General features: G+C 57.3%; 1 protein-coding gene across 9 annotated transcripts in view; it reads right to left on the bottom strand.

Annotated features, from left to right (window-relative positions):
• BAIAP2 (BAR/IMD domain containing adaptor protein 2) overlaps positions 1-24,904 on the bottom strand; it is a 77,671-nt gene that overhangs the window by 16,682 nt on the left and 36,085 nt on the right. For all 9 annotated transcript variants that reach the window (XR_009222764.1, XM_058561837.1, XM_058561832.1 and 6 more), the window contains exons 4-7: positions 14,601-14,662; positions 13,743-13,814; positions 12,949-13,086; positions 276-428 (exon numbers count right to left, since the gene is read on the bottom strand). Coding sequence is in view for 8 of the 9 variants with exons in the window: in XM_058561837.1 (XP_058417820.1) it covers positions 276-428; positions 12,949-13,086; positions 13,743-13,814; positions 14,601-14,662 (425 nt within the window). In the remaining variant the exon portion in view is untranslated. The remainder of the gene's footprint in view (positions 1-275; positions 429-12,948; positions 13,087-13,742; positions 13,815-14,600; positions 14,663-24,904) is intronic.

Here is a 24,904-nt window from a genome sequence, read left to right as displayed (position 1 = left end):
AGAGGAGACCCTCTCTTACAGCTATCAGTGTAACCGTTCTCAAAAATGCACCTGGCAATTTCCAAGAGGGGTCTTATAACCACCTGCAGCCTTTGACCTGATAATTCTCCTTCTAGACTCTACCCCTGGGGAAATCCGAAATGCATGGGGATGTTCAGCACAGTATTGCTTTCACCACAGCTCACAGCTGGCCACGCCCCCACCATGTTCATGGGGAACGAGTCCATTTCTGCCAGCAAGGGCTCGGCCCCACGCAGAGTGAGCACATCCCTCACCTTGGAGTGGTAGGCCGCGGAGTTCTTGGCCACAGCACACTGCTTCTCCACCAGGAAGCAGAACCTCCTCCGCTCCTCTGTGAGGGCCGTCTTGTAGCCATCTGACACGTAGTTCTCCAGCTCACCCTGCTTGTTGCTGATGGCATCGATGTACTGGGGGTAGGGGAGAGGACAGGGGAGACAGGACAACATACAATCACGTCCAGTTCTGGGCCCCACCGGAGGCGGAGCATACCTCCTGGTCAGCCCACTGGTGTGGGGCTTGGCCAAGTGACTCACTTTGGCCAATAGGGTGCAGGCAGAAGCGGCAGGGGGCAGCCCCATGCCCCACTGTGCCTGTGTCCCCTGGGGGAATGTGTCCCCCAACCACCTGCCCCTCCACATCCTGATAGCTGCACACTCGGCGACCATGCTGGTGGATTACATGGCAAGCACCGGTGGCAGCATGTGACAGAGTGGCACCTCCTGTCGATCCTGATTCCAACTATCTAGAACCACCCTGACGGCACACGAGAAAGCTCAGTCGGCACCGTGTGCTGAGAATGACTAATTCGCACCCAAATCCCGTGGGGGTGGGTAGAGAATGCAGGCACAGGAGACACCCCTTGATGTTGGGGCACGTCGAAATATTCTCCAATTTTGCAGGTTGGAAACTTTAGGTAACAAGGAGCCGGCAAGACTGTGAGCGGCTGTCATGGGGAGGCAGGAGCACCCCAGACGCACACTGTCGGGGTCTGCAGAGCCCTCGGGCAGACACCCACCAAAGCTCCCCACGGTGTGTCTGTGTGCAGGGCCTGCAGGGTCCGGCTGCTTCAGCAGGGAGCCACTTCTCAGGCATAGGAAGGCCCTTCCAGCCTCACCTCTCCTCCTGCCCACCCCATGCCTGAAGCAGACCATTCGCAAGGAACACAGACTACTCGGTGGCTGGGACTGCCATCTTGGAGCAGCTTTTGCAGCATCTGCTCTGCTCTGGAGCAGCCCGGTCCTCCAGCAGGGGCAGGCCCAGGCGTGAGGGGGCAACCTCCCCCAGCAGCTCTGAGTCAGCAGGGTGGGCGACAGGAGGGAGAATGCAGAGCAGGCTGTTCCTGCCGCCTCCCCTTGCAGCTCGCTCAGCTGGAGAGGCAAGGACCAGCCTGGGCGTGGGCCCGTCCCCAATGCTGTCACCAGCGTGCCAGCTCTGTCAGTGTTAGCAAGCCACACCACCCCAAGGCAGGGCCTGCCTAGCCCTGCCAGAACTGGAGACCCCTGCTCCCTCTGCTCCCTCAGACCACCCCACCTTCCCACACTGAACTCCATCTCCTCCCTACTAGTGAGGGCAGCTTAAATGTGCCTCAAAATAGCTACCCCCCCACCCCCAAAGCAAGACCACAGCCTCAAGGAATAGGCCTTGGCTCTCCCAAGCAGCCACAGGGCCCGGCTATGCGGTGTGCTTGAAGGGGATGCAGGATGGTGCCTGGGGAGCGAGCTAGGCCAGCCCAGGAGAAAAGCTGAGCACAGGGGAGGAGCTCTCCAGGGCAGCTCTGCTCCCCATCACCTCTGCCGCTTCTTCCTCCTCTTCCTCTTTCTCCTCCACCTCGGCAGCCCAAGCAGCTTCAAGTACTTTTCCTCTGGTTACAAAACGTGCACCTACTGGTGTCTCCCGCAGAACTGCCCCTGCACTGCGGCTCCTCCAGCCTGCAGATTCAGGGTGCCCCTGAGGGCCTGTGGAGGGCACAGTGGGCGAGGCCCTGCTATTACAGGAGGACTCTGCAGAGGCCACCTGGCCATGGCCGTGGACGAAGGCACTTGCCGAGGAGACTGCTCACACGTTGCACTCCGGCCTAGAAGCCCCACAAGGCAACTGTGAGGACAAGAGGGCACAGAGGGCTGGGGACCAGGAATATCCTCTGGATACAAGGGCCTGGAAGGGGCAGCAAGTGCACAAGCATAGGGACCACAGATGCACACCCCCCACGCCTCCCCAGCCCCATCACCAAAACAACACCCAGCACTATACTGAAGCTGCCTGGAGGGTCCCACGCTCGCTTTGCTCCATGGCCATCCTACCCCCTCCAGGACACTGTCATGAACATTAGCCACATGGCCTTGCAGGCTTCAACCAGCCCAAGACAACGACACCTCCTTGGTCCCTGTCCTCGCACACAGGAGCACACAAAGGCTCAGCTTGGTGCCCAGGAGCCCCCTAAAGGGTCTGCCTCGGGAGAAGTCTCTGTAAGGTTCCAGAAGAAGAAGATCCAAACTTAAGTCCCCAGGAAAACTCCTAATCCACCCCCCTTCTTGTGTCACCACCTCCCGCCTTCCCTGGTGGCTGCTCCAGATGTCCCACCAACTCCAGTAGGGGCCAGGCCTGGGAGGTATGGGCTCGAGGGAGCCAGGCACGCAGAGACTCCATGCCCAGGCAGCACGCAGCCTCACCCAAGAAGGTCTGGTGGGGGTTTGGGGGAGCACCCAGAGCAACGGCCTCCCCAGCAGTTACCATCTAAACGCACTTTGCAGAAAGAAAGGTGCCGCTGTGAACGGTCACCCTAGGACAGCGGCATAAACTGGGACGCGGGGGCCCCTGGGTCTACTGGCCCTGAGAACGCTGCTGAGAACAGCTCCTTCCAAACCCACCCTGGAGTGGGCCCAGCCATCTGTCCTGAGGATGGTTTCTGGGTTTTTAGGCTGCGGTAACGTCTTTCACATCCCTGGACATAAGTACAGCGCAGGGCGCTGGCCTCATTAGCAGGGTCTGGGAGGGGAGGGAGCGGTGTTGTATTTTTAAGATTTCCATTTATTCAAACGAGCCCCATGAACCCGTGAGCTGGGAGCTGCACAGGTCTCCAACGGGGATCCAGGGCTGAGGTAGAAAGCGCAGCTCAGGCAGGGGCTGTGGGGCCACCGTGCAAGCAGCTCCCCAGGGATCACGTGACCTGGAGAACGGGCAGGAGACACTTCCTGAGCTACACTGGCCAGGGTCCAGCCCCCGAGAGTGGCCAACTCAGGACAGGGCCGAGGACCGGGGGAGAACTGACACCTTCCACCAGGAGCCCTGGCTGTTCAGCTGCCTGAGCCCCAACACCAAGCACTCTGGCCAGCGCAGAGCCCCAGCGGCCAGGACACGTGGCTGCCACTTCTGTCGAGGAACAGCTGGCTTTCCTGACCTCCCTTTCTAGGATGCCAACTCCCCGTGAGAGAAACCACAACTTCACCATGCAGATCCTGGAAATCTAGGCCAAGTGAGGAGTTTCACCCTGAGGGGAGAGGGAGAGGAGGACGCCCCACCCCCACAGGCTCCAGGCCACTCTGGCCTGCTCTGTAGGCAGGGCCACCCCCAACCTTGGAGGAGTGTTCGGGTTCTCTGGAAGAGTGCAGAGGACAGAACACGGCCTGGCCCTACACCTCTCATGATTCAGCAACAGGCTGCTGAAAATGGCCCCAGCCTGTCCCCAGCATGGCCAGTAGGCTCCTCATATCCTGCTCTTTGCTGCCTATGCCTGCTCCTTGCTAAGCAGGTACTATGGTGATGGCACTATAGAAACACCCAGCTGAAAGCATTTAAGACCCACAGAACACTCCCACTTAGTCACTCTGGGCTGAACAGCCCTGTAATCCGGGAAGACAAGTGATCAGAACATATGTCTCCTCTTCTCTCCAAAGCAAGCCAGTGACTCAGAAGTGAGAGAGGGGCGGGCCAGCCCCGTGGCTTAGCGGTTAAGTGCACGCGCTCTGCTACTGGCGGCCCGGGTCCGGATCCCGGGCGCGCACCGACGCACCGCTTCTTCCGCCATGCTGAGGCCGCGTCCCACATACAGCAACTAAAAGGATGTGCAACTATGACATACAACTATCTACTGGGGCTTTGGGCGGGGAAAAAAAGGAGGAGGATTGGCAATAGATGTTAGCTCAGAGCCAGTCTTCCTCAGCAAAAAGAGGAGGATTAGCATGGATGTTAGCTCAGGGCTGAACTTCCTCACCAAAAAAAAAAAAAAAAAAAGAAGTGAGGGAGGGGCATTCTAGAACAACCCAAGTGGCTTGGTTTACCTCATGTGATACGGCCACTGTGGCTTTCCCACATTCCTCAAAAACGTAACGCTGCCCCTTTGGGTCTCTGCAGGTTATGAATGTGAGTGTGATCCATGGCCCTTAGCAGCTGGTAATTACTATTCCAAGGAGGCAACGGGGGAACCCTATTAGCTGTCACTTAACAGGAAGAGAACAGCAAGAATGATGGCCCCAAGTTGTATTCAGTCACTGGGGACCTGCTGGCTGTGGCCAGTGACTTCCCTGGAGCCCGCTGACCAGGCCTGCACCCCCCTCCCTAGTCTGATGAGCCTGGCACCTAGGCCAAGAGCAGGAAGGCCAGTCTGCGGTCAGTGAGGGAAGCCTGGAGCTGCTGGATCATAGTGTGGCCGGGGCCGTGGCAGCGGTTCAGTGGACTGGAGGACCCTTAAAACTTCAGTTAAACACAAGAGCTCAGGAGAGACTTGGGGGTGGGCTGAGCAGTGGGCAAGAGCACCATCTTGCCCACAGGCCAGGAGGCAGAAGAGTCGGCCAGTCAGCTCTACGAGGACGTGTTGTGGGAACATCCTGGGGCAGAAAGTGGACTGCCTCTCTGGCAGGTGTCAGGGACCCATGAACCCTCAGGTCCCATTTTCCTGGGAAAGGGCCAACAGCAGTCATCCTATTGGCAAGGGGTCCACGACCAACAGACCCCAGTGCCCACGTGCCAGCCCTGCATACTCACACGCTGGCACTCAGGACGGACGTGCTGGTAGGTGTGTGCCCATGGCATCCCCATGCCCAGTGCTCCAGGGACCCAGGAGCGAGTGTGGGGCTGCTTCAGTCCACACCAGTGGGCCAGATGTGCTGACAGAGGCTTGAGGTTCACAGACCAACCCGTTCCCAAGACTCAAGGGGATGGGCCTCAACAAACCATGGGCACACTTGAGCCAAGGCCTTGGGTTGCTGCCAGGGAGTGTAGCAACCCTCAAGGATCCACCCTGTCCAGGTCTGGGGTCTGCTCTGCTCCTCTGGGCCCTGGAGGAGGTAGGACGCTGGGGTCTACCGCCTGCTTTGCTGGGTGACCTCTGCCAGGGTCACTAAACCCTCTGGGTCTCAGTTCTCTCATCTGGAAAGCAAAGGGGCTGAACCAGATCATCTAGATTGGCGCCACTGGACATGGCAGCCCCAGCCTCACTAGGCCATGGAGGTTCTGCAGATGTGAAACTCACACCGGATTTCTAAGACTTAGTGAGAAAAAAAGAATGTAAAATACCTCACTAATATTTTTATGATTATGTGTCAAAATAGCATTCTAAATATATACGGCTAAATAGATCTATTATTAAAACCAACTTGACCTGTTTCTTTTCACGTTTTTAATGCGGCCACTCCTAGGTGTGAAGAGACAGATGCAGTGTGCCCAGCGCTGCCCTTGAAAGCCTCTCCCTGCTCCAACAGCAGAAGATGCTCCAAATCACTCATGTGCTGTCTAATACGCGCCCCAGGCCTGTGGCCCACTGCACCAATCTTGCGGGGGCAGGTGGGGAGCCTGGGCGCAGGAGCTACGATGCCCAAGTGGCTCGGTCCTGAGGGTCAAAGGAAGAGAGTGTCCTTCCCGGCTGCCTGTCCTGTGGGGAAGAGGCCTCTGGAGGGCCCTGAGCATCCAATCCACTCCAGACACAGAGGCCCTAAGAGGGCGCAGTGGCCTCTGCTTTCTCTCACTCGTTTCTTCCAGCGAGGAGCCCTAACTGATTTACTCCAAGGAAAGAAAATGCCCCAGCGCTGCACTGGGCGGGCTTGTCCACAGACTGCCTCTTGCACTGCAGCTTAAAATGAAAACAGCAGATGCATAAAGGGCTGAAACCACCAGCATGGCATCAAACTCCACGCGGTAACAGGACCAGCCTCTGCCATTATCTTTTCTGAAGATCTAAATTACGGTTATCTTGTTTTTGCTTTGTTAATTACACATCCCCTTAAATAGAATGAATCTCTCCCCCTTTCTCAGACCGCAATCTGGATACACGCGCCTTCCGGAGCAAGAGAGTGCAGCAAGGGGGAGCAAACAGACCGAAGGCCGCAGGACCACCTGATCCAGTCAACACCAGGCCCCAGCTGAAGTCTGTGTTTGGCCACTATGGAGCCCTGCCCCACGGCCTACTAAGGTAGGACCTTGGCCAGCACCCATACCCAGGAACACTCAAGACCCCACCTTCCTCTAACATGACCAGCCAGCTGGGGCTGCACACTCCTCCTCCCACAGCCCACATCTGAGAGAGGGAACGGGGAAGGTGGATCTGGGCCAGAACCAGGCACTCCCTGCAGCTCCAGGCCTCCTGGCAATCTCAGCCCCCAGGAGAGGGTGAGCAGGCCCTGTCTGCCCTTTTGCGACCGTAGGACCCTACCTGGATCAGCAGCTCCAAGTGATGAGACACTGGAGAAGCCCTGGCCCTGGGCCAACAGGGACATTCTGGGCCTTGGCCTCTGCACTCAGGCCTGGCTCACACCCAGGGAAACTGAGCAGGGCCCCGGTCTGCCCCACACCCGCCCACCTGGCTCAGTTTTTTCTTCCGAGGAGCTCAACTCTACCTTCAGGGCTCCAAGACTGCTTGGGGGCCTGGTGGCCCCTCTCTCAGCGCTTGGAGCATCCATGCGGGTCAGCAAGGACACACTACTTCTCCATGACCCAGCCTGCCACATACCCAATGTGCATCCCCAAGACTGCTGGACTTTCCAACAGCCACGATGCCCCTCGGAGGGTGAGGGCTCCTGCCTGATTTCAGTCTTGTTCTAATCAGAGCTGGGTTGGGGTGGGGCTGTGGGGTCAAACGGAGCAAACACAGGAGCAATCCTTACCCGAGTCACACAGGATCTACAGAAGGGGAGGATGTGCACCCGCAACTGGACTGCCTCTTCCCGGCATGGCTCCCGAAAGTGCTTCTACCCAGAAGAGGAGCTCTTGGCGCCAGCCACGCCTCAGTCCAGACCCTTCGGTCAAAAACCCTGGGCACCACCAGCTGGCCGGTGGGACTGGCTGCTCGTCAGAATCACTCGGAACCTCTGAGAACTGTGAAGGTCAGGCTGCAGCACAACCACTCACACCCACATGCCTGAGGAGGGGCACACAGGCCCAGGCTAAGGAGACAGGCTCGCCAGTCGAGGCCTGTAACCACACTCTGCTGGACACACGGCACGTCCTCCACTGGCTGTGTTCACCACAGCCCCCTCCACACCGACGGGTACTTCCGCCAGTGCCTGGCCTGGCAAACACAGCAATGACCAGAGGTTTGGCAAGTGACCTCAGCTGTGAGGGCAGCGCTTGGTGCATTCCCTGCTTCTAGACAGAACTCTCTGTCCTAGTTAGCACCCCAAATGCCTCTAAGTGCCTGTTCCCTGACCTACAATTAAAATCAATTCTCTTCATGAAAATCCCAAAACACTGTCTCAATTATCAGCAGTTCTTGAAAACAGCCAGCCCTGACCCTGTCCCACTCACGGCAGGAAACCTATCACAGATAGATAGACAGAATGCTGTTGGTCTTCCTCTCTCTCTGGGGCAGGATCTCATCAACTGTCCGCCTTTCCCCACCCCCACCCCCTTCTCACCCCATGAGCAGTGACCACTGCTCCAGGCACGGCCTATCCTCAGTGCAGCTCAGATCACCAGCCTGGCCCCTGGCCCAGGAAGACGAGCCTCTGGCAGTGCCCGGCAGCAGAGAGTCCATGGGGAAGGGCAGAGCAGGTGGGGGCCCTCTGCCAGGCCAGCACCCCTAAAGGGCATGCAGCTATCCATGATGGGCTCTGAGGATCAACCCCTCTGCCCGAGGGGCTCCCGGGCAGCCTCACCACCCTCCCTGGTGAGTGTTCTGTACACATGAAGCTCAAGTGGGGGTGGGGCAAAGGCGTGAGCTGGGGGCTCCAGGAGGCACACGGTGGTCCCAGCGATGGAATCTCATGGAAGACTCTCCATCTCTCAGGAGCACTGAGGAAACTCAAGCCTGAAACCACACGTTGGAGACTCCTGCTGTGGCGTCCAAACCTGGGGAAAGCAGAGTAGTGTGGGCTCGGGTGGTCTGGGCATGCCACCTCCTCCTCCACCAAGAGCAGCCCACAGCGGCAGCTTGCATCAGGGCAGCGGCTTCAGTGCGGCTTGAGGACCCCCAGGCAGGGCCCCTGTGCCAGCCGTGGGATCCAAACCCCGCCTCCACCTGGACGCACTGCCCACTGGGCTGCACGTGGTGAGGCTCCCACACCAGGGCACCTGCAGAGTTCGAGAGACCGGGGGGCACAACAGTGCCTCCAAAGGAGCAGGGAAAGGCCACTGGCCGTGCCTGACGCCCAACCCCAAGAGGCTCACAGTTCAGGTCACTCCTGCCTCCAAAAGTCATTACCTACCTCCTAGTTGGCTCAAGGATGCAGTCCTAGAAGCCCACAAATAGGTCAGAATTCCGCCCCCACCCTGGTGACAACAGGCAGACACATCTGCCTCTCCTGGCTCTTCTTCAGGGTTGGTGACAACTGCTAAAGTCCCCAGTGACCCACCAAGGGGTGCACATAGGAGGCACAAAGAGCTCAGAGCAAGTGGGTCTAGTGGCTGCGACATCCATCCCAGGCAAGGCAGGGTTGCCCAGGGCAGAGCCATGAACTACAGTCTGGCCAGACCTGAGCTGCCCTCACATGCTGGTCCTCAGAAGGCAGGATGTGTGGCTACTGGGTGGCATGCATGAGTGCCGGGACTAGGCACTCTAAGGAACTGAGAAAGATAGGAAAAGGAGGGTCCTGCTCCTCCTCCTCAAGGAGAGATTGTCTCAAACAGTCCATTTCCCTGTGACTACCTGGACTTCAGTGGAGTCTTCACGATCCAAGGCAAAACCCACCTTCCTTCTCGCTGCAGGTGGGCAGGGGCCTCATGCAGAGGGGCAGGGCCAGCTCAGTGCATCTGCTGGGCCTTTCCTCCACAGGGAAATGGTGGGGAAGGGAGGTGCTGCCACATCGAAAGGCCCCCAGCAGCCACACCTCAAAGCAATCAGACCGTGGCTCCTGGCCAGGTTTGCAAAGTGTCTGAAAACCACAAGAACAGCTCCTTGTGCCAAGGGGCCCTCAGCTGCCTGGGCAGGCTGGGCATCTCAGAAACACCCACCCCAGACAGGCGGCCAGTGTGCCTCCCGCCAGCTCATAGCGTTGGCACCATGTGCAGCCGCACATCAAGTACTCCATCCACCCCCCCAGCACAGATGTGGGATGAGGGACTCTCCGGGTGCCCCAGCCAGGCCCTCCTGGGGTTCGACACCACTGGGGAGCAAAAAACACACTGGTCAGACTGTCCCTCTGCTTCCTAGCCCAAAAGACTAACTGAAATGACGGACCCCATGTTGGCTGTCACTGTGTAATCTGCCTGTGCTGGGCGCCGAGGGGGACACGTGCAGAATACAGGACCCAGGCTACAGGGAGCTTCCTTCCCATAAGGAAATCAGTTATTTAGGAAAACTCACCACAATAAAACCCTTGGATGGTTAAGGGTCAAATACAGAAAACAGGTGGGTTTGGAGCAGCAGAAGACAAAGGGGTGGGCCCAGGAAAGGAGCTGAGCAAATGCACAGGAGGGGGTGGGGCAACCCCACTGTGTGCAAGCCCCAGGGGCCCTTCCTGTCCAAGCTCAATACAGGGAGAAGGTGGAAGGACCCCACCTCACAAACGGAGAAACTGAGACTGAGACAGGATCTGGAGCTACCATGAGCACAGGGCCTTAAAGGGCGGAGCCAGGATCCAAACCCGAATCTGACCACCAGGGCCTCACAGCTGTGCCCAGGTAGGGCCGGGCCACACAACGGGTGAGGAGAAGCTGCTGCAAGTTGTGGGAGGCCGCTCCGCGAGAGCCCCAGGTAGGGAGAGCTACCTGATGGGCAGAGACCAGGAGATGACCCGGCCTCGCTGCGGGTCAGCGAGGCTCTGCTGAAGAGGCAGGGCACAGGGGAGCCTCAGCTGTGGCGTGACTCTCAGAAATGGGGAGAAAGGTCAGCGTCAGACATCTCTGAGGAGATGCTCTGGGAGGCCAGGGTGGAAGTGGCCAGCCTTGCCAGGCTGGGGAACTGCCAGGAGGCCCCCTGCGAGGAGAAAAGGACCTGCAAACCCCGTGCGGAAAGAGGATGGCTTGAGGAGCTGTGCCACGTCCCCCTCCAGCCCTGTGGGACTGAGGGAGTAAACCCCACCCTCTGGGCTCTGCAGGCCTGGGGTCCAGAGCAGAGTGGTGAGCACAGCATAGGCGGCCAGGGCTCTGCTAAAGAGAGAGGGTTTGCAGTGGGCGGAGGAGGGCGGGTGATTGGGAACCAGACCCAGCAGAGTCTCCATGACTCAGCGGAGACAGGATCTGAGGCCTGTGTGGCTCCGTATTGTGTAGTAGTGAATACCGTCAATGCCGCCAGCCCACAGGCGTCCGCCCTCCACCTGCCCTGTCCCTTCCCCTGCTGCCGTACGCGCTGGTTGGCCGCAAACCCTTACGATGGCTCCCAGCAAACTGGTCAGAGCAGGGCCACCTGGTCCAGGGAGAGGGCCCTGCCCAGGATGGAGTTGCCAAGTTTGTGGCCGTAAAAGGGAACAAAGCACCAATACTCAACAGTAAAAAGGAATGATACACGCTACAAGGTGGACAAACCTTGAAAACATCACACTGAGGGCCAGAAGCCACATATTGTGTGACCGCATTCATATGAGATGTCCAGAACAGGGAAATCCACAGAAACAGGAAGCAGACTAGCGAATGCTGGGCAGGCTGGGTGGTGGCAAACGGGAGTGACTGCTGATGGGCACAGGCTTTCTTTCTGGGGTGTTGAAATTTTCTAAAATGGACTGTGGTGACAGGTGCACGACTCTGTGAATACCCTCAAAACCACTGAATTGTGCACTTTAAATGGGTGAACTGTATGGTATATGAATTATATTTCAATAAAGCAGTATGGAAAAAATACCCACCTCAAGGAGAGACAAATGTACAGGCTCCCAGCCTCTCCTGGTAGGCAGCTGAACCCCTGGACAAGCCGACCTCAGTGTCCCACCGACCGGCACCAAACCAGGCCCCTGGGAGTTCCCTTCAGAACAGCTTTAATGCAATTACAGCTGCAGTGAGATGCTATTGCCCTCTCAGGCAGCAGGGGTGCTGTTCATCAGTCAAGACTTTCAGGAAGCAAAATGGCAAAATGCATCAAGGGTGGGACAGAGAAGCAGACAGACGTCAGTGCACGTGTTTCTACTCCCCTGCCTCATAACCCCTCTACAGGAACTCAGCTCACGGAAACAAGTCAGGGAAGGTTCGCTGCAGCAGCACAAGGCAGTGCTGGGGTGGCCTTCAGGGTAGACGGGTTATTACCGTCATTGAAGACATCTCAACAAGACCAGAGACATCCTTAGAAAGGTAGGAGTTGTGTTCCTGCCACCCTGTAAGAAATTACATGAGGTGGTGGCTCCAGGGAGCTGCTGGGGCAGCGCTGTGCGTGGGATGAAGGGAACCACGCTTCCCACCACTCTCTGGCTGCTTTCACACAGGTGTTACAATTCTCACCTGCTGTTATCCAGTCTGTTCTCTCCCGCCGTGACCCCCATGCACAGAGGGGCACAGCAGGTCGGGGCGGTCAAGGGGAATGGGTGGGCCTGCTTGTCTACACCATGCTCAAGGAGGGTATAGGGGACGTGCTCCACAGTCAGGAACAGCCTCTCGGCCACGGGGTGAGGCCAGGTAGGCAGCAGCGTCCCGGCACCACGGGGACACACGGATGGACACATACACACACACACGGGACGAGAGGGCAGCGGACTGCGGCACTCTTCAAGGCTTGCCAACCCTCCAGCTCACAGGAAAAGTGGGGGTTGGGGAAGTGAGCAGGTGTCCTCAAGGCTTCCACTCCTGACCAGCAGGCAGGAAGCTGTTTTCTCCCTGCTTCCTTACAGATGCCTGGGTGTCTTGTTCAGCTTTTCCTCCTTATCTGAGTTATATAAGACCTCAAAGACTGGGCGAGCATGTTTTCGGCCTAATCTGTGTCAATTGGCCAGACGGTTCTGTTGAATTACGTGTATCGGGGCCAAGGCCCATCAGGAGCCACGCGGTCCTAAATCCTCGTCCCGCTCAACACGTATCACCTACAATGCTGGGCGCGATGGTGAGAGAAACCACACCAGGGCTGGTCCCTCCCGCACCCCCTAGTGCCACCTGCCTCTCGCTGCAGGGCTGCTGACATGCATCTGCCTGCTCAGAGGCTCTGGTCCCAGTCCTGGGGCAGAGCAATCACAAGTTGATTAGAATAACAGTCTGGGGTCTCTCTCCAAGGCGGGATCCAGAGGGACAGGCGGGAAGACTTTATTTGGGTTTCTGCTCCTTTGGCGGAGGGCCTTCCAGCACCCACTGAGGCTGCGAGAGCAGGGCTGGGGGACCGCAGGGCCCCAGCCACCCACCTCCTCTGGACGTCGGGGCACTCGCCACCCCCGAAATCTACCAGGAGAGCAGAGCCTGGCTCTGCTCAATATTGTCACAAGGGGCCGACCTTAGCTCCCCTCTCAGCGCTGTGGACAGAGGGAGCGCTTTCCCTTCACTGCTTGCTAAAAGGTGCGACAAGTCCCCACGTGGCAGAAGAGTCACCACACGTGCCCCCGTGTGTCCCTCAGCCAAAGCCCCCACCCTGGCGGCTGGGCCAGGGCCCACCTGCAGCTCCTTGTCCGAGTACTTCTGAGGGTTTTTGCTCCCTTGGCTCTTCTTGCGGAGTTTCTTCAGCTCAGCCTGGCACTTGTCCAGCGCATCGCCTTTGCTCCTCTGCTCCGTCTGGTATTTCTTCAGCGCGGCCTGAGGTTCAAACGACAAAACCAGCAAAGGCTGACGAGCCGACGTGCCCTTCCCAGCTCTCCCTACGGCCCCAGCGGCCCAGCCCCGCAAGATGGCAGGAAACGCCTGGATGCAGATGTGAGTAGGGGAGCACATGGAGGCCCTGGCCCTCCCCACCCACGGCAGCCCTCTGCTCCCCAGAGATGAAAATGGGGCCTGGGAAAACCAGCTGAGCTTCGCCCTCCTGCCCCGCCAGGAGAGCCTCGTATGAATTCGTGTCCTAAATACCAATGGAGCCTGGTCCCTTGCTCCTCTTGTCAGCTGGCTGGGGAGAGGAGGGGGGTAAGGATGGGGCCATGAAGAATTCGGAAATACAGCAGGTCAGAGGAGGCGTTTGTGTGGGTTCCACGGGGCGGCAACATCACATCACCATCTTTACTAAAAGCAGCCAAGAGGCAGGGGCAGCAGAAGCGGCCACATGGGGCATCCAACGTGACAGTTCACCCACAGGACCACATTCAGTCTCAAAGGGCAAGAACGTCAGGGACCTGGGGAGCTCACTGGATGGGAAGCTCATAGGAAGCTGAAAACCCTTCAGACAGAGGGAAGAATTTAAACAGTCAACACAGCCGGAGCAGTGCAAGGAGATCCACCAGGTGTGGGGTGGGGCTACTTACACTCAGGTACCTGGAGTCCAGCTCCACCTTCTGCTCCAGCTGCGTGAGCAGCTCGTTGTGAAAGGATTTCAGCTGGACCGGAAAAGAACACATATCACCAGTCAGCTTGATACGCAGGCCTGGGAGCATGAGGTGGGTCAGGGGAAGGAGGGCGGGAGCCACCCCAGGGAGGGACAGGTGATCACCACAGCACCCTGGACACTGGGCACTCTGATGTGAAAGAGGAGCCCATCGTGATCCACGAGCCAATGACCCTGCATGGACAGGTGGGCCCCATGGAGCCAGGAGGCTCAGGGAGGGAGCGCTGAACAGAATTCTGGACTGTCAGACCATCTCAGCCTTCGACAGGCATGGAGGCTGCCTTTCCCATGAGGAAAACAGAAACAGCCTCCTCACTGTGCCCCCTCTGCCCTTCAGTGCTGGGGAGTCACTCGGGCACAAGCTGACACGAGCCATGGACCTGAATGTGAATTAAGAGAGATCTGAGCAACCTCTCGCTTTAGACCCCCTGGGTCCAGGCTGCACCTATAATCAGGGCCCTCATGTGCTCCCTGGGCCTGCCACCCACAGTGTCCCTGTCTGGCCCCCACAGCCAGCTGAGCGTGAGACCCCATTCCTCCTGAGTCCTTCTGTACATCCTTGGCCCCCACGGTGAGTCACTGCCCCGGTGTGTGACTTCTGTCCTGAGCCCGGGGTGCAGCCCCACTTTTCTGAGCGTGGCCACACGACCGAGCAACGTTCCCAAGTGGACACCCTGAAAAAGCACACAGCTGGCTCTCCCCTCACCTTTGATGGCGCCTGTCCACCTGCATTTGCCCCTTCTTCCCTGGGGGCCCCCACTGGAAGGCTAGGACTCACCATTTCCTCCAACTGATTTTGAATCTGCCTGTGGACTTCGGCCATCTGGAAGAGAACATCTCCTGGATGGTAGGAAAGAAAAGAAAAGGGGAGGAAAGTTAAATATGTGAATCACCGTTCCTGCCACCCCAACCCGTGGCTGAGGATCGGGCACAGCAGGCCAGGGGGATGCCACAGTCTGGGCTGCAGGAGGCTCGTGCCCGGTGGGGTCCCATGACTGGCAGGCAGAGGTACACTGGGGGCAAGCAAGAGGGGTGCTGCTTTTGGTGATGCCCCCAAGAAGAAATAGAAAATTCTAGAATGACAAGGAACACTGGCCCTCAAATACATGATCGCTTGGTGTCTTTTGCGGTGGCAGAGTGGGCGCCTCAGGTGTCTGCATCAGAGCCCACGTTCATGACAAAGCAAAACGACAGGAAAACCCCATGCCTGCACATCTCGAGCCCATGTGCGAACCCATGAGTGCATACGCATCTTGACGACCTGTCTTGCTCTCGCTCACAGACGCCAACAACCCTTGGCCCTCCCACTTCAGGCCCAGACAACACCAGAGGGAACAAACCTTCAGGACATGCAGGTGCGTGAGCCTCTGCGACCCAGGGGGAGGCAGGAGAGCAGGCTTTGGCCCCCATGCCACACCCCTGAGTTACAGGAACAAAGAGGAGACCTGACTCAGCTCCAGGCCCCACGGTGCTCCTGGAACTGAGCCCGGCTCCAAACCCCAGGGAGCGAGCCCTGAGGAGACCAGCTGCCCAGACCCGCAGGGCCATTGGCTGGCTCATCAGGCAGCTGAATCAGTGCACTGAGGCCTGGCTAACACCGCCAAGGGCCTCTGGGGACACATGGAACACTCGGTACAGCATTTTTCCAGAGTGGCGACACTTCAGGGACACTGGCTTTCCTTGGCCCACTCGCAAGAGGCAGATTGAGAAGTTGGAGTGTGGCAGCACACAGATGCAAGCTGTCACCCCGAGGCTGTTTCCAGACTGGATGTCAAGGAGCATGATCTGTAGAGGGAGGGGCTGGAATGGGCGGTCCAGGCTGCATTCATTTGATCGGCAAACATCTGCTGAGTGGCCACTTTCCATGGCAGGTGCTGACCACATGCTGCAGACACAAATGGAGCAGTAGGCCCATCCCTCCCCTCAATGATGTCCCTTTCTGACAAACCCTGTCCTCGAGGTGCTGCCTGTACTAAGACATCCCTCTCCTGCTCACGGCTGGGCCGCCTGGGGGGTCACATGACCCAGAGGGTCCTTTCAGGAGCAGCCACGAGGAGCACCCCTGGCACCCAACGAGGCCAGCTAGAAACCAGAACAAGTTCCTATGGACCCCAGGAGGCCCCAGTGGATGATGCTGCCTTCCAAGACCACGACCATCAGCAGGGCAGACGGCCCCCCATCTGGGGTCACTTTCCCTCCTGGAAGCAGGGCTGGGCTCTGGGGGAGGGCGGCTTCGCCTGGTCATCTGGCTGTTCCATGAGCTGCTGGTGCTGTCCTAGCCCTGATGACGACAGGACACGCTGAGCACTGACCATGAACAGGCGCCTTACAGACAGATCTCCTTTAATCAGCACAGCCCAAGGAGTCCACCAGCTCCCGCCCCGAGCCGGCAGGTCAGGCTGCCCGAGGTCAGTAGGCTGGCAAGTGTCGCAGAGCCAGACTCTGCCCTGCAGGGCCCAGAGCTCTGCCTCCCAGGGTCACTCTCTTCAGTCAGAGCACACACATGAGAGCCACCTCTCCAGCAGTCTGGGCGGCCCGCCTGCAGCCTGAGTCCTGAGTGACCCTAGCTCTCAGTGTGCTGCGGCCACATTCCCAAAAGCTGGGGCTTCACCTTGGACACAGAGGTTCTGTCCAGGGAGGAAAGGAAAGGGATGCGAGCACTTCCCAGGGAGCCCAGAGTCACCTGCCAGCTTCAACCAGGCCATCACGTGCCACGGAGACACAGGCCGAGCAAGGCCCAACCGCAATCCTCCTCAGGAGACGGGAGGCATGCTGGCAGGGTCCCCTCGGCCATGGAGGGAAGACGACATGTATCCTGGGGCTCATCTGGTCTGAGCTGAGCATCTACCCCACCCCCTGTGCCCGACTGGTGCAGAGACCCCCTCCCAGGTGGGGCCTGCCATGGGAGGAAGCACAGACCCCTGGGGGCCTGGGTCGTGGGGAAGAAAGAGATGGCCTCGCCTGGCACAAAGCTGCTTGTAGCCGCCACGGAGAAAGCGAAGACACCCACACCTCGGCCTGAGGCCACTGCAAAAGATCGCTCAGCAGGAAGGGCCAGTTACACGCCAAGCATGTGTGTGCGCGCATGTGTGGGCGAGTGTGCGTGCATTTGTATCCGGGTACACAGTGTATGAGTGTGGGTGTGAGCGTGTGGCTGTCAGTGAGAGTGGGTGTAAGGGTGTGTTGAGTGAGCATACACGTGTGGCTATGTGAGTGTGAGTGTGTGTGAGCCTGAGTCTCCTTTCACTCTCCCAGCAGCCCTGGGGTGCCGCCATCTGCCCATGAACACACATGGCTCCAGGAAGCCAAGTGGCCAGGTCATGACCACGTGGCCCACAAGGACCAGAGACTAGGTTGCACCAGGTCTGTCTTTAGGACCACGCTCGTCCGCGAGCCGGGAGGAGAGGAGGACATGCAGGAGCAGGTGCAGACCCCATGAGCTCCAGGCACTCATTCAATGTGATGAACATCTAAGTGCCACAGCGTGCCAGCACCTCCACACACATCAGTGCCCAAACCACAGCACAAGTGATGCCCGCTGGGGCCTAGAGTCCCTGGAAATTACTTCCACCCCAGTTCCAAATAACAGCCAGACGAGGGCCTGATGCTGCTGTAGGGCGCGGTGGGGCCTCACCAGGGAACAAGAGGGCCCCGCCTCTGCCATGGCTTCCTGTGGTTGGGATGGAGCTGTGACCACACATGGTCAACCGCACACTGATGGGTGAGCTGAGGCTGACCAGCCCCAGAAGGAGAGGATGCCAGTCTCATGTGGCTCCTCCCAGCCCCAAGCTCACTCCTACCCCATCCCACCCCAAGGGATTCGAGGTGTCGGGGAACGGGCCAAGGATGACAGGGGACAAAAGGTGGCGCGAAGAAGCCTGGTCCCCGTCCTTGGCTGAAAGGAAGCCGTGGGGACAAACAGGAGTGGGCATCACCCAGGGCAGCCCAGGGGACAGGCCAGGCTGCTGCCTCCCTGCCCTGCCTGGTGCAGAGCCCACAGGGGAGAAGACCCCCAATTCCATCTGTACCTCTCAAGGGCTGAGGCTCCTGGGCACCTCCTGCCACCTTTTATCGCCCCCAATCTGAACTGCATAGTGGGGAGCTGTCCTGCTGTCGAGAACAGCACACACAGGAAATCTAGACTCACAGGTCAGACCTTTGGACACATGGAATCAGACTGAGAACCAAGAGGGGTTCACTCTGCCTCTTTGTGCTTTTTGGCGTTCTGTAAATTTCCCAGGAGGAACACCTGAGGTCTAGAAGCCACCTGAGGTCTCATTTGTGTTCACATGACACAAGGTTCTTCCTCTGGCGGGAACTCTCAGGGACCTGGGCATCTAGGAACTGGTTACACAGAGGCCAAAGGGGTGGTGGTGCCCGCACAGCACGAGGTCTGGCTGGTGGGGGGGTAGCAGCCCCAGTCCTCAGCCTGTGGGCACCACCTCACACACCCACGCTCTGCCCCCACCGGCCCTTGCGAGGGGTATCAAGTCCATAAATAAGATGTGAAGCTAGCTCAGTGGCGGTGGTCACGCACGGTCCATCATGCCGCCAAGACAGCCGGGCACCAGCAAAGTCTCCCCACAGGGGCAGCGCCCACGCCATCGGCTATACCCTTTAGGCCTCAGAACATAATTGTAAGTTAATGTCAAGATCAAGTCGAAAATGCATATTTCCTTAAAAGGCTGCATACCAATAGTTCAAGAACATTTGAAAACAAGAACAACAAACAGCAAATCCTTTAGAAAAGGAATTCCTGATGCCAAAAAAAAAGTATGTGAAGCTTCTCAAGGAATTCTGGCCACTGCACCAGCGTCTCCACCCAGCTGGAGCCCCCACCCTCAGAGCTCCACCTGTCCCCCGAGGCCGAAGGTCGTGTTGTTGGTGCACACATCAGGGGACGCACAGCCAAAGTGTGCACAGGGCTCTAAGCTGCAAGCCGGTGGCTGCACAAACCAGCCCACACAGTGCATTTTAAGCTGTGGGAAGCCATAGGCACATGAAATGTGCCAAGTGGAGGTACAAGTGTGTGCAAGCCCTCAGGCACTGGAGCCCCGGAGTGCTGCGGGGTGCAGTGGGCAGGCTTTAGGGGATGGTCACCCCCACCACGGGGACAAGGCTATGCCCCAAACCAGGCTCCCCGAACTACAATGGGAATCTCAGGCATCAGCGGTAACAGTCACTTGTCTTGGGAGGAGGACAAATGAAGGTTCTCAGAGCCAGTGAGCCAGTGACAGCCTCGTCTCATTCTTGGGCTCTGTGACCTTCCCATCCTTTCTCCCGTGCTCAAGGGACAGCATGAGGTGGGCACACCTTCCCAGGTACCCGGCCTCTCTGAGTGCAGATGCCACAGGCCCCTGGGAATCCGGGTCCCGGGTCCACAGCATAGGTGGGCCCTGAACTCCGAAAATCAGGTTTAACACAGAAGCTCAGACCCAGTCTTGCAGAGCAAACAGCCAGTGAGCCAGGATAACTCAGCACCGAGAGCTGCCCCCACAACGGGACTGCCAGGGCTCAGGTGAGTGCCAACAGAGGGAGTGGCAGTGGGAGGGCAGCCCCCGCCACACCTGGGGAGAGTGAGTCAGCAAACCCTGGAACCTGGTGGCTGCGCCTTAGAAGAGGGCTTGGGAATGAGGAAGGGGTGAGGGCCATCAGGAGAAGGAACAGAAGACATGGGCACAAGTCAGCACCACAAGGCTTCAACCAAGACAAAACCACGTCAAAACCAAGGTCACATCTGAAAACGAGGCCAGACCCTCTCCAACCCTCCCACCAAGTGTTTACCCTGCAATGAAGCACCAGGGCAGCGCTGAATCATTTCCGGCTGCACACCCTTCAGCTCTGAGTTTTAAAACTTCTGTTACTCTCAGTAACCTCTGACATGGCAGCCTCACGTCTTTAGGTCAAGAGTGGAACTCAGTCTATGTAGTAATGCCCCTCCCCCAGGGGACGAGCAGGGGTGGGGCAGCCAGCACACACACACACACACGTGCACATGCACACAGATACATGCACACACACACGGGCACACCCACAACACATGCACACACATGCACACACACGTAGGTACCTGCACACACCACACACATGCACACAAAGACACACACACAACACATGCACACACACAGGCACACGCGCTGCGCTTCCTCACTGACACACGGGACGTGCCCATCACCTCCTGCCCCCTCCTCCAGCACAGCCCACGGTGGGTGGTGAGTGAAACGTGCAAGAAACGTCTGGCCAGACACAGGCCAGTTTTGTCTCATGTGGCTAACAGAGGACAACGGTCACCACAACGGTGGCGATATGGTCACCACCACATTTGCTCCATACAACCGACTGTGACCTGGGAGCCCGAGAATCCTGCAGACCGGTGGGTCCATGCACAGCTACAGAGAGGCCGGGTGGCCTTGGGAGTCAGGCTCGGGCCGCTGTCTCCTAGAGTGGTGGCCCAACTCTGGGTGACAGAGGCAGAAGGAAGTGATCTCTTCCAGCAGGGAGGAGCAGCGCCTGGCCCCAGCGCATGGCCCCCAGGAAGGACACAGCACTGGAGCCAGGGTGGCTGGACAGGGAGCTGCTGGATGTGCATAGCCCCCCTTCACCCCCCAAGAGGTAACTCTCTGTCCTCGAGCACATTCATGATGTGGAGCAACCACCACTCCTAGTTCCAGAATATTCCATCACTCCAAAGAGAAACCCTGTCCCCACTAGCAGTCACTCCCCACTCCCTCTAGCCTCTGGCAACCACTATTCCACTTTCTGTCTCTATGGATTTGCCTGTCTCGACATTTCACATACACAGAATCACATACTATATGCCCTTTTGCACCTGGCTTCTTTCACTGAGCATGTTTTTGAGATTCATCCGTAGCATGTGCCAGCACTGCATTCCCTTTTACAGCTGAATGGTATTCCAGCATATGGATGGACCATCTTCTGTTTCTCCAGCCGTCCGTCCATGGACACTGGGTATTTCCACTTTGGGGTGATTATGCGTAGTACTGCTACGATGTGTGGCTCTCTTCAGGAAGCAGTTTTATTTTATGATAGCCCTAAACTCTATTTGTGTATGATTAGTCTTCACAATACACGTTTTGAGGTTTTCCCATCTGCTTAGAGCAAAACAGTCCACTGGCCAGCAGACCCTAGGGGAGCCGAGCAAACTGGGGGTCACTCTGCCAGCACCGTGACCATTTTGGGGGGTCAGAGCCTCAGAACTCCAGAGCTGCCAGGCCCTCTCGAGGTCCCTCCTGATGTAGCCTGAGCCCTCCAGTGCCAGGAAGGAGCTGGAGTCAGCAGCCCTTCTCAGGTGCCCACCCGCCATCTCCATGGGTACCGCCCCTTGTCCCGGGGTAGTCTGAATCCCCTGGGAAGATAAAAAAGGAATCCCACCAGTGAAGCTACAGATAACAATGGGAAGTGATTCCCCAAGAAGGAGCCTGCCTCCCCAGCAGGTCTGGGTGACTCACCATTCCTCCCAGCAGAGCCCAGCAGGCGAGCTTGAGGAGGGTGGGGGCCATTCTCAGGGGAGCCTCTGACTCGCTGGCCCCTGAGCAGGGCGGGCTTCTGCCAACCCTTGGGATCACGAGCAAGAGGGAACACCAGGGCTCAGTTGTTTCTGCTTTTCTTCCTTAAGCAGTGTATTTCACCACTGCTCCAGAAAAATTCCCAACAGACGCTCAAAAATGTGCACAGATCCTGCCAAGAACCTCGGGGCCAGGACAAGCGTGAAGGGGCCCGGCCCACATGGAGCCCGGAACCAGCCAAGACAATTACCTGGGGACCGAAGATAGCCACTGAGGAGAAGCAGGCACGAGGACAGCAAAGAATTAAACAAACGCCGCCCTTCCAACCGCAGCGATCCCAACTCAGGAGAAGGCAGAAATGAGAGCATGCAGGAGTGTGGCGACACGCTCAGAACGTACAGGGCATGACTAAAGATAAGGGAGGGCCAGGAGAAGGAGGGCGACACCAGGGAGGGCGGCCAGGCAGGGCAAGCACCAGGCACAGAAGCAGGAGCTGGACCAAAGCTCAGAGGAAGGTTGTCGAGAGGCCAAGGTGCAGAGCCACTCTGGCTCAGAGTTCCAGACAAGGTCAGGAGCACAAGAAGGCAGCGCCCCCCCAGGACAGGGCTGCATCCCAGGAGCAGACGGCAGAGAAGGATCAGACGCTCATCCCCCGGTGCTTTCGGAACTTCCAGAAAGACAACACAGAGGAGTGGCAGAGGGTGGGAGATGGTGGGACATCTTCAATCGCTTTACACACGTTCAGGGACATAGGATGACACAGACGACATCTCATTCAAATGTTTCCCCCAAACTGGGTTCTTTGGGAAAACATACAAGATTCCAGAAGACTAAAGAAAATTACACGTACCAGATTTTTAAAAGGTACAGACAGTAGAAATCACCAGCTAGTATCTTGGTGCAAGAGCCACTACCCAGATGAAGGTGACCAGCTCCCAGCCTAGGGCACCTGCTCATGTTCCATCCTCACGATGCTGACTGCAGCCAGGCCCCAACTGTTTAGCGAGCACCTATGTGCCAGGTGCCATTCCAGGTGTTGTAACCAGGGGCCTTGCCTTCATGGCATCTGCACACTCTCCCGAGAGAGGAAGACAAACAAATGATGCACCAGGTGGAGAAAAATGAGGCAGAGAGAAGAGCAAGCAGACCAGGCAGAATCAGGAAGGAGACTGCCCAGATAGTGGGCCGGGAGGACACAAGCCAGGGGTAAAGTGTGCTCACAGAAGAGTGAGAAGGCCAGTGAGGCTGGAAGCAGACAAGGAGGCGAAGAGAGGTGCGAGGTGGGGGCGAGAGCACGACCTGCTTCAGCGTTCAAAGGATCCCCGTGGCCACCATGTGGCGCAGAGACCACGGGCAGGGGCTGGCGGCACCCATCTCATTGCTTCTCCAAGCCCTAGACCAGCACAGGTGCAAACCCACCTCCCACTTGAACTCAACAAGGCACGAGGCAGTCTCCCATAACACCAAATGCTGCCGTGACAAGGACTCAAATGTGGCTGGAGGATGGTCTGGGGATGGCTCTGAATCCAGTTCTACAGCCACACCCAGAGGTTTCATCACTGGCCCTAGGTGAACATGGTGGGAATCGCTGGGAGATCAAAAGGGCCGTGAGTCATGGCTTTGCCAAGTCTGTTCTTTTCTGTGGCTCAGAAGAAGACAGAATACACTCTCCTCCCAGCACAACCTTCCAAACCCTCGGAAAAGTTGCAATAATAATACTGCGAATACCTGTTCACCTGTCAACTAGGTTCCTAGTCGTCAGCATTTGCCACGCTTGCTTTAGCTCTTTTTCTGACATGTATGTACACACACACACGCACTCTTGCTTCAGCTCTTTCTCTGACACGTATGCACACACACACTTGCTTCAGCTCTGACACGTATGTACACACACTTGCTTCAGCTCTGACATGTATGTACACACACTTGCTTCAGCTCTGACATGTATGTACACACACTTGCTTCAGCTCTCTCTGACACATATGTACACACACACACTTGTTTTAGCTCTCTCTGACACGTGTGTACACATGCACACTTGTTTTAGCTCTCTCTGACACATATGTACACACACACACTTGTTTTAACTCTCTCTGACACGTATGTACACACGTGCACATGCACACACTTTGTTCCTGAACCATTTGAGATTTAATAGCAAGCATCACGACATGGCCCCCCAACACATCAGCTTGTGTGCTGGAAGAGCACGGACCTTTTGCCACATCAGCACATGGCCATCCTGACGCTCAGACAGCAACCACTGATACAGACCCTATTCCAATCAACAGTGCACACCAGTGTCCCAGGACGCCCCAACATGCCATCTATGAGCTCCTCTCCCACCCCGGATCTCACATCTCTTTAGTCTCTCTCTCATTTTAATAAGTCAGCATTCTGTTTATTTGAATGATGCTTCATAATTTGGAACCTATTTGGAACAAATAAATCACAAAGAGGCCTAAATGTGGGTTACGAGGAATTAATGTTTAGGGCACCAGAATTCTTATCTTTCCTCCTCGGTGTCGGGTGTCTTTAGTCTCTTTAATCTAGAAGAGTCCTCTCGCGTTGTGTCTTCCACAACATTGACATTTTAAAAATGCAGGCTTTTTTTTTTCTCCCACAGAAAATACGTGTTCTTGTAAGCTACGAATGACAAGAAGCTGAAAGGGAGCATGAATCTGGGAGACTGAAAAAGATGAAGTGGAGAAGCGGGACTTGGGCCCTAGGGTTTGGCCATGCACACACCAGCACCCAGCAGATCTGTGCAGCTCCCATCCTTACCTGTGAAAGTGGAGTGTGGACCAGATTCCACCTGAGGGCCTGCCGCTCCAGGGCATAACGCTGGACTCCTAATTCCAAAGGAGTGAGGATGCCATTTCACAAGGATTTAACACCCTGTTTAGGCTTAAAAAAGAAGACATTTCTGCCAAAGCAATACAGGCTGGAGAAGACTGGCCTGGCGATGACTCCCTCGAAGAAGCCCAGCGGCCTGAGCTGACCCCACGGTGGAGGTGAGCCACTTGACGCAGGACGAAGCAGCTAAGGGGCCAGATGCCAGACCTCAGGGCTGGGTGTGCTCCGTGGAAGACCAGGCCCTCGGAACACCATGACCACCAAAGGGAGCATCGTCTCCAAGATCGGTGTCTGGAGGGCAACCCAGTGGTGAAACTTCTAACACATGATTAACCCAAGAAACCAGGAGGAAGCTGGGGACCCCAGGTCAAGGAGCCTGGAGAAGGCAGTTTCAATCTCTGAAGGAACAGCAGGCGGGCTGAGCCTTGGCTGGGGGAGGGGTGAGGAGTGTGGGGCACCGAGAGAGAGTCCAACACCACTTATGGAGGGGCCTTCAACAACCAGGGTCTCTGGAACCCACTGCCACACAGAGCGGGCCAACCCCGGGGGCAGAGACCAGGCTCTGCTCTGACTCCTGTCCACCAGCCAGAAGATGTCCATCCGGGGGCTCCTGGTGGTGTGACTGGTCCCAACAGTGCAGGGGTCTGTGGGGAAAGGGCTTGGGACGGTAGCTCCTGGGCTGACTTAATTTTCTCATTGG

The sequence above is a fragment of the Diceros bicornis genome, chromosome 18, assembly GCF_020826845.1.
Source record: "Diceros bicornis minor isolate mBicDic1 chromosome 18, mDicBic1.mat.cur, whole genome shotgun sequence".
In the NCBI taxonomy this organism is placed as follows: domain Eukaryota; kingdom Metazoa; phylum Chordata; class Mammalia; order Perissodactyla; family Rhinocerotidae; genus Diceros; species Diceros bicornis.
This window is presented reverse-complemented; position numbering and strand designations above follow the sequence as displayed.